Source organism: Ipomoea nil, unplaced genomic scaffold, assembly GCF_001879475.1.
Source record: "Ipomoea nil cultivar Tokyo-kokei standard unplaced genomic scaffold, Asagao_1.1 scaffold3047, whole genome shotgun sequence".
Taxonomy (NCBI): domain Eukaryota; kingdom Viridiplantae; phylum Streptophyta; class Magnoliopsida; order Solanales; family Convolvulaceae; genus Ipomoea; species Ipomoea nil.
The window spans coordinates 355,501-365,998 of record NW_017619475.1 but is presented as its reverse complement, the minus strand read 5'-3'; the positions used below and the strand labels follow the sequence as shown (position 1 = coordinate 365,998).

The 10,498-nt window shown below is 29.0% G+C and overlaps 1 protein-coding gene across 1 annotated transcript; it reads left to right on the top strand.

Annotated features, from left to right (window-relative positions):
* Positions 1-332: 332 nt before the first annotated feature.
* On the top strand, positions 333-2,075 carry LOC109163889 (GDSL esterase/lipase 3-like). Its single transcript, XM_019312609.1, has 5 exons — positions 333-486; positions 576-700; positions 832-1,062; positions 1,433-1,694; positions 1,783-2,075. The coding sequence occupies exons 3-5, from the start codon at positions 940-942 to the stop codon at positions 2,058-2,060; spliced, it is 663 nt and encodes a 220-aa protein (XP_019168154.1). The 5' UTR covers positions 333-486; positions 576-700; positions 832-939; the 3' UTR covers positions 2,061-2,075.
* Positions 2,076-10,498: the final 8,423 nt, after the last annotated feature.

Sequence of the window (10,498 nt, the reverse complement as noted above, 5' to 3'; positions counted from 1 at the left end):
AGAGAATCTAATTGGATGATAGAATTTTGTTCTTGTATTAATACTTATTTAGTTTGGTTTGGATCTATATATAGTTAGATCAGTTAGTTAGTGTAAATAAATGGGAGTTTTGCATCCGATTAGTTCCCTTGATTATATATGTTTTCTCAATTTAATTACTTGAATTCATAGATTTCAATTTTACTTCCTTTAACTTGTAATACAGAGACAGATACAGTCAAATAATTAGTCTGGAAATGGGTAGTTTGTATTCCTATATGTATGCCTTGGCTCTGCTTAGCAGCTTAGCCAATCCACGGCTGTGCTTAGCCCATCATAATCATGTGGCCCTCTTTGTGTTTGGGGACTCCCTCTTTGATCCTGGCAACAATAACTACATCAACACCACTACTGATTTCCAGGCCAATTTTTGGCCCTATGGTCACTCATTTTTCAAGTACCCAACAGGCAGGTTTTCTGATGGTCGCCTCATCCCAGATTTTATTGGTAAGACTAGCTAATTCATTATTTCTCGATTTTATTGGTCTCCTCGTCCCAGATTTTTGTCTGACTAATTATATATGTTTGGTAACAAGCCGAGTTTGCCAAGCTGCCATTAATTCCGGGGTATTTCCAGGCGGAGGAGCGACGTGGATATGTTAATGGGGTGAACTTTGCATCTTGTGGCGCTGGGAGTCTTGTTTAAACATATTCTGGTTTTGTGCGTCATATGATTTCTAACTAAAAGTCTAAGCTGATAGTTGGATTGTACATTTATGTTTACATGTTCGACATTGAAGCTAGTAAGGAAACATAGATTTTCTTTTATTTGATTTTTGTGCATATATGCAGGTAATTGATCTTAAAACGCAACTGCAGTATTTCAAGAACGTTATAAAGCTGTTGAAGGGGAAGTTAGGGGACAAAGAATCGAACAAATTGCTGTCTAGTGCTGTGTACATGTTTAGCATTGGTAACAATGACTACCTAAGCCCCTTTGAAACAAATTCCATCATCTTTAATTCATATACTAAGGAGGAATATGTGGACATGGTTATTGATAGTTTTATTAATGTTATCAAGGTATGCTCAGTTATTAATGCCAATATGGGTCATCCGAGTATAATAGTTTTGTCATGTTTAGTTCTAAACTATCAAATTTATTACACGTGTTTCTTCATTTTCAAATTGTTACCATCTAAGTTAACCACCCATGGTCAACTTTCAAAATAGGTTGGTTAACTTGTACCAGAGATGGTAGCAATTTGAAAGTCAAAGAACCACGGGTGGTTAATTTAAAAATTTAGGATTAAACGTGACAAACAACCATAATCGGAGGACCGCAGATGGTATTAACTCTTATTTATTAATCCTCAAAATTTGAAGTTTCAGTTTACCAAACTTTGATCTATAGTAGTGTGCTTCAATTCTCCGATATGATCCATTTCAACAGGAAGTATACAAGGAAGGAGGAAGAAAATTTGTCATTTTTTCTGCGGTGCCTTTAGCCTGCTTACCATATTCAAGGGCCCTAAAGTTTCAACAAACAAATAGAACTGGCTGTTTGAAGAAATTCCAAGTATTTACAAAGATACATAATAAGATTTTACCAAAAAAACTCATCGAACTAGAGAAGACATTACAGGGGTTTAAGTATTCCTACTTTGATTTCTTCCAGGCTGCCACTGATATAATTGATCACCCATCGAGATATGGTAAGTACGTTAATATAATAATGTATTGGTTAGACAAATAATATATACTTGCAACGATTACTTATTATATATGTATGTATATTTCCAGGGTTCAAAGAGGCAAAGACAGCATGTTGTGGCAGTGGTCCTTATAGAGGATTGTCCAGTTGTGGGGGTAAAAGGGGGAAATTGAAAGAGTATGAGTTATGCAAAGATGTTAGGGATTATATGTTTTTTGATAATGTTCACCTCATAGAGAAGTCCAACCTGCACTTTGCTACATTACTTTGGAATGGGGACCCTAATATGGTCCGATCTTGCAGTATGAAGTCCTTGTTTCACCAAGTAGCTTATCCACAGCCAGAGGAAGTTCATTTGAGTATGTAATGTAGGTAGAGATCGACTTAACTCACGTCATTATTTTTATTAAAGTATAAAGTTGGAACAGAAAAAAAAATTAAAAAAAAACCGCTCATGTGAGTATATCCTACATTGTCATCTCTTTTGGGAGTGTGATTTAGTTCTACATGACTAATGACAACACTGTTATATAAAGCGAGCGTTATTTTATACCTTCTTATTTACATCGTCTACAAGCAAAGCTTTAAATTTTTAGAGCAAATTTACTTTTCAGAACGAGTTTTCCCTCGTTTCTTAATTACATACAACTTCTCACTTCTCTTTACTCTATATTATTGAAACTTGTTATCTTTGTAGTATAGATATCTTAACTAAATTTTTCTAATTCCTATATTCAACTTCTTCTCCAATTTAATTAAATAATATTTTTTGGTAAGAGCTTGATCCTAATAGATATTCCAGATGTATTTTTATTTTCTTAGTTTGAGTTTTTATTTTTAAATTTGTTTATTAATCTTGATGATTTTTTGATTTGGTGCTTTTGAGTTTTTTCCCCCTCTAATCGTCATGCTATAGGCTTCTACTTTAGGTTCCGCTAGAATTTGGTGAGGCGCCGACCATGCCCACGTGCAGGTGTGGCTAAGGGCAAATTATGCTGTGCATCCGTATCACCATACATGGTGTGCATACGGATGCAAAAACGACGTCGTTTTAATAAAACGCGCGTCTCCCCTTAAAAAAAAAAAAAAATCAGGTTCGATTCCCAGCAACAACATATGAACTAAAATTCCATAATTGATGAACTATAATTTCATAATCGATGAACTATAATTCCATAATCGATGAACTATAATTCCATAATCTAACCTATGAACTAAAAATTCCAGAATGAATGAACTAAAATTTCATAATCTATAAACTAAAATTTCAGAATCGATGAACTACAATTCCATAATCGATGAACTATAATTCCATAATCAATGAACTATAATTCCATAATCTATGAACTAAAATTCCAGAATGAATGAACAATATAATGTTGTTGCTGGGAATCGAACCTGAATTTTTTTAAAGGAAAGACGCGCGTTTTTTAATAAAACGATGTCGTTTTGGCATCCGTATGCACCATGCATGGTGCATACGGATGCACAGCATAACTATCCGTGGATAAGGCGACATCACATCACCTTTAATTTTTTGGTCCATATTTAAAAAAAAAAAAATTATTTTATATATAATCCATTATATTTATGTATGATAATTATTTTTTTAAGAATTTATAAATTAGTTTTAATTGTAATTAAAAATAAAAATTTAAAAGATATAGGCGTCAAAATTTTGTATTTAAATACGCATGAAAAATTTCGATTTAAATTAAATTTTAAATAATATTTTTGTCTTTATTGAATTTTTATGCATTATATTTTGACAAATATTTTTATTTCTATTATATAATACAACTAGCCGAGACATGCGCGTCGCGGAATGATTATAGAGTAAATACTCAAAATGGTCCCCCGACTATAGCTAAAGTCACAAATTGATTCTCGACTTTCAATTTCAACCAATTAAGTCCTTAACTTTGCAATTTTGACACGCATAGTGCATCGTGCGTGCACTTTGCATTAAAATATTTATATTTATTATTATTTTTAAAAATTGACATATCTACCACATGTGATAAAATGAATACAGATAATAACCAACTATATAAAAAAAAAAGTAAGTAATTCAATGATTATATTAAGAAGTAAATTTTATGAGATCATCCCATCATTCTTAATATCGAATTCACATAACAATTAAATAGAAAAAATCCAATAAAATAACATTAATAAGTCATATAATGAATATTACGAAAAAAAATTGTGATAGTATGTAACATTACTGTAAAAAGAAAATACATTCTAATTATCTATCAAAAATTAATCCAATTGTCATCATACATGTGGCCCTATAAATATCATTTCATCACTGCATAATAGCCAACACAAGACAGAATAAAAAACTACAATGACTAAGAGGAATACAAGTCGTTGCACAAAAAAACGTAACACCATGCACAAAATCTACTACGGATCATCCAAAATGGTAATAGGCAAAACAAGTAATTTCATGTCAAGATGATAATATTAAGAAGTAAATTTAAAATCAAATCATTGCATCATTCTTAATATCGAATTTACGAAACAATAAAATAGAAAGAATTCAATAAAATAACATTAATAAGTCATATAATGAATATTACGAAACAATTTTGTGACATGGTGTAACATTACTATAAAGAAAATATAATCTAATCATCTATCAAAAATGTATTCAATTTTCATCATATATGTGGCCCGATAAATATCATTTCATCATAATAGCCAACACAAGATAAAGAATAACTAACCACAAGGACTAAGAGAAATACTAGCCGTTGCACAAAAAAACATAACCCAATGCGCAAATCAACCACCGATCATCCAAAATGCTAATACGCAATAAAAAAAAAACGCATAGCAAAAAACAAAACTGCACATTAACGTGCACTTTATGTTCATCGTCCGTGCATTGTACATGCATCATGCGTCGTGCGTGCACTTTGCATTCAAATATTTATATTTATTACTCCGTATTATTTTTTAAGAATTGACCTATCTACCACATGTTATAAAATGAATACAAATAATAACCAACTATTAAAAAAATAAGTAATTCGATGATTATATTAAGAAGTAAATTTAAAATGCGCTCATCGCATTGTTATTAATATCGAATTCATATAAAAATTAAAGAGAAAAAATCTAATAAAATAACATTAATAAGTCATATAATGAATATTACGAAAAAAAAATTATGATAGTATGTAACATTACGGTAAAGAAAATACATTCTAATTATCTATCAAAAATTAATCCAATTATCATCATATATGTGGCCCTATAAATATCATTTCATCACTGCATAATAGCCAACACAAGACAGAATAAAAAACTACAATGACTAAGAGGAATACAAGTCGTTGCACAAAAAAACGTAACACCATGCACAACTCTACCACCGATCATCCAAAATGGTAATAGGCAAAACAAGTAATTCCATGTCAAAATGATAATATTAAGAAGTAAATTTAAAATCAAATCATTGCATCATTCTTAATATCGAATTTACAAAACAATAAAATAGAAAAAATTCAATAAAATAACATTAATAAGTCATATAATGAATATTACGAAACAATTTTGTGACATGGTGTAAAATTACTATAAAGAAAATATAATCTAATCATCTATCAAAAATGTATTCAATTTTCATCATATATGTGGCCCGATAAATATCATTTCATCATAATAGCCAACACAAGATAAAGAATAACTAACCACAAGGACTAAGAGAAATACTAGCCGTTGCACAAAAACATAACCTAATACGCAAATCAACCACCGATCATCCAAAATGCTATTACGCAATAAAAAAAAACGCATATCAAAAAACAAAACTGCACATTAACATGCACTTTATGTTCATCGTCCGTGCATTGTTCATGCATCATGCGTCGAGCGTGCACTTTGCATTAAAATATTTATATTTATTACTCCATATTATTTTTTAAGAATTGACCTATCTACCACATGTGATAAAATGAATACAGATAATAACCAACTATATATATAAAAAAAAAATTAAGTAATTCGATGATTAGATTAAGAAGTAAATTTAAAATGAGATCATCGCATCATTCTTAATATCGAATTCACATAACAATTAAATAGAAAAAATCAAATAAAATAACATTAATAAGTCATATAATGAATATTACGAAAAAAAAATTGTGATAGTATGTAACGTTACTGTAAAGAAAATACATTCTAATTATCTATCAAAAATTAATCCAATTATCATCATATATGTGGCCCTATAAATATCATTTCATCACTGCATAATAGCCAACACAAGACAGAATAAAAAACTACAATGACTAAGAGGAATACAAGTCGTTGCACAAAAAAACGTAACACCATGCACAACTCTACCACCGATCATCCAAAATGGTAATAGGCAAAACAAGTAATTCCATGTCAAAATGATAATATTAAGAAGTAAATTTAAAATCAAATCATTGCATCATTCTTAATATCGAATTTACAAAACAATAAAATAGAAAAAATTCAATAAAATAACATTAATAAGTAATATAATGAATATTACGAAACAATTTTGTGACATGGTGTAACATTACTATAAAGAAAATATAATTTAATCATCTATCAAAAATGTATTCAATTTTCATCATATATGTGGCCCGATAAATATCATTTCATCATAATAGCCAACACAACATAAAGAATAACTAACCACAAGGACTAAGAGAAATACTAGCCGTTGCACAAAAAAACATAACCCAATGCGCAAATCAACCACCGATCATCCAAAATGCTAATACGCAATAATAAAAAAAAACGCATAGCAAAAAACAAAACTGCACATTAACGTGCACTTTATGTTCATCGTCCGTGCATTGTACATGCATCATGCGTCGTTCGTGCACTTTGCATTAAAATATTTATATTTATTACTCCGTATTATTTTTTAAGAATTGAACTATCTACCACATGTGATAAAATGAATACAGATAATAACCAACTATTAAAAAAATAAGTAATTCGATGATTATATTAATAAGTAAATTTAAAATGCGCTCATCGGATTATTATTAATATCGAATTCATATAAAAATTAAAGAGAAAAAATCTAATAAAATAACATTAATACGTCATATAATGAAGGCACAAGTGTCAAATAGGCTCATCTACTACTGCGAAGTGCTCAATTTCCACCACGAAATAAATTAAGTGTCAAATAGTTCCATCTACGAGTTAAATATATTCAATTGACATTTTTTTTCAGGTTAATAACATGTTACCAATTTAATTATTAAAACAAATAAATAAAATTAAATAATACATCCACCGGCTGTCCTCGCCGGACAGCCGGTGTATTCTTTTTTTTTTTTTTTTTTGTAATAATTTTTAAATTATTTTGAAATTATTTTTTTAATAATTGAATTAGTAACCTGCAAAAAAAAAGTCAATTACCTGTAAAAAAGCTAATTGAACAAATTTAGTAGGTAAGTGTGGTTAATTAGCTTTTAACTTAGTTCATAGTGGGAATTGAACACTTGACAATAGTACATGGGCCTATTTGACACTTCTCCCTATAATGAATATTACGAAACAATTTTGTGACATGGTGTAACATTACTGTAAAGAAAATATAATTTAATCATTATCTATCAAAAATGTATTCAATTTTCATCATACATTTGGCCCGATAAATATCATTTCATCATAATAGCCAACACAAGATAAAGAATAACTAACCACAAGGACTAAGAGAAATACTAGCCGTTGCACAAAAACATAACCTAATGCGCAAATCAACCACCGATCATCCAAAATGCTATTACGCAATAAAAAAAAAAAAAAACGCATAGCAAAAAACAAAACTGCACATTAACATGCACTTTATGTTCATCGTCCGTGCATTGTTCATGCATCATGCGTCGTGTGTGCACTTTGCATTAAAATATTTATATTTATTACTCCGTATTATTTTTTAAGAATTGACCTATCTACCACATGTGATAAAATGAATACAGATAATAACCAACTATATATAAAAAAAAATTAAGTAATTTGATGATTAGATTAAGAAGTAAATTTAAAATGAGATCATCGCATCATTCTTAATATCGAATTCACATAACAATTAAATAGAAAAAATCAAATAAAATAACATTAATAAGTCATATAATGAATATTACGAAAAAAAAAATTGTAATAGTATGTAACGTTACTGTAAAGAAAATACATTCTAATTATCTATCAAAAATTAATCCAATTATCATCATTTATGTGGCCCTATATATATCATTTCATCACTGCATAATAGCCAACACAAGACAGAATAAAAAACTACAATGACTAAGCGGAATACAAGTCGTTGCACAAAAAAACGTAACACCATGCACAACTCTACCACCGATCATCAAAAATGGTAATAGGCAAAACAAGTAATTCCATGTCAAGATGATAATATTAAGAAGTAAATTTAAATCAAATCATTGCATCATTCTTAATATCGAATTTACGAAACAATAAAATAGAAAAAATTCAATAAAATAACATTAATAGTAATATAATGAATATTACGAAACAATTTTGTGACATGGTGTAACATTACTATAAATAAAATATAATCTAATCATCTATCAAAAATGTATTCAATTTTCATCATATATGTGGCCCGATAAATATCATTTCATCATAATATCCAACACAAGATAAAGAATAACTAACCACAAGAACTAAGAGAAATACTAACCGTTGCACAAAAAAACATAACCCAATGCGCAAATCAACCACCGATCATCCAAAATGCTAATTCGCAATAATAAAAAAAAAAAAAAACGCATAGCTAAAAACAAAACTGCACATTATCGTGCACTTTATGTTCATCGTCCGTGCATTGTGCATGCATCATGCGTCGTTCGTGCACTTTGCATTAAAATATGTATATTTATTACTCCGTATTATTTTTTAAGAATTGAACTATCTACCACATGTGATAAAATGAATACAGATAATAACCAACTATTAAAAAAATAAGTAATTCGATGATTATATTAAGAAGTAAATTTAAAATGCGCTCATCGCATTATTATTAATATCGAATTCATATAAAAATTAAAGTGAAAAAATCTAATAAAATAACATTAATAAGTCATATAATGAAGGCACAAGTGTCAAATAGGCTCATCTACTACTGCGAAGTGCTCAATTTCCACCACGAAATAAATTAAGTGTCAAATAGTTCCATCCACGAGTTAAATTTATTCAATTGACTTTTTTTTACAGGTTATTAACAGGTTACCTATTTAATTATTAAAATAAATAAATAAAATAATATAATACATCCACCGGCTGTCCTCGCCGGACAGCCGGTGTATTTTTTTTTTTTTTTTTTGTAATAATTTTTAAATCATTTTGAAATTATTTTTTTAATAATTGAATTAGTAACCTGCAAAAAAAAAGTCAATTACCTGTAAAAAAGCTAATTGAACAAATTTAGTAGGTAAGTGTGGTTAATTAGCTTTTAACTTAGTTCATAGTGGGAATTGAACACTTGACAATAGTACATGGGCCTATTTGACACTTCTCCCTATAATGAATATTACGAAACAATTTTGTGACATGGTGTAACATTACTGTAAAGAAAATATAATTTAATCATTATCTATCAAAAATGTATTCAATTTTAATCATATATTTGGCCCGATAAATATCATTTCATCATAATAGCCAACACAAGATAAAGAATAACTAACCACAAGGACTAAGAGAAATACTAGCCGTTGCACAAAAACATAACCTAATGCGCAAATCAACCACCGATCATCCAAAATGCTATTACGCAATAAAAAAAAAAAAAAACGCATAGCAAAAAACAAAACTGCACATTAACATGCACTTTATGTTCATCGTCCGTGCATTGTTCATGCATCATGCGTCGTGCGTGCACTTTGCATTAAAATATTTATATTTATTACTCCGTATTATTTTTTAAGAATTGACCTATCTACCACATGTGATAAAATGAATACAGATAATAACCAACTATATATAAAAAAAAATTAAGTAATTCGATGATTAGATTAAGAAGTAAATTTAAAATGAGATCATCACATCATTCTTAATATCGAATTCACATAACAATTAAATAGAAAAAATCAAATAAAATAACATTAATAAGTCATATAATGAATATTACGAAAAAAAAAATTGTAATAGTATGTAACGTTACTGTAAAGAAAATACATTCTAATTATCTATCAAAAATTAATCCAATTATCATCATTTATGTGGCCCTATATATATCATTTCATCACTGCATAATAGCCAACACAAGACAGAATAAAAAACTACAATGACTAAGCGGAATACAAGTCGTTGCACAAAAAAACGTAACACCATGCACAACTCTACCACCGATCATCAAAAATGGTAATAGGCAAAACAAGTAATTCCATGTCAAGATGATAATATTAAGAAGTAAATTTAAATCAAATCATTGCATCATTCTTAATATCGAATTTACGAAACAATAAAATAGAAAAGATTCAATAAAATAACATTAATAGTAATATAATGAATATTACGAAACAATTTTGTGACATGGTGTAACATTACTATAAATAAAATATAATCTAATCATCTATCAAAAATGAATTCAATTTTCATCATATATGTGGCCCGATAAATATCATTTCATCATAATATCCAACACAAGATAAGGAATAACTAACCACAAGGACTAAGAGAAATACTAACCGTTGCACAAAAAAACATAACCCAATGCGCAAATCAACAACCGATCATCCAAAATGCTAATACGCAATAATTTAAAAAAAAAAACGCATA

Coding starts and splice junctions, on each gene's coding strand:
- LOC109163889 (XM_019312609.1), top strand. CDS start 940: ATGTTTAGCATTGGTAACAATGACTACCTAAGCCCCTTTGAAACAAAT. Junction 1,063..1,432: donor GTTTTATTAATGTTATCAAG/GTATGCTCAGTT, acceptor CCATTTCAACAG/GAAGTATACAAGGAAGGAGG. Junction 1,695..1,782: donor TGATCACCCATCGAGATATG/GTAAGTACGTTA, acceptor GTATATTTCCAG/GGTTCAAAGAGGCAAAGACA.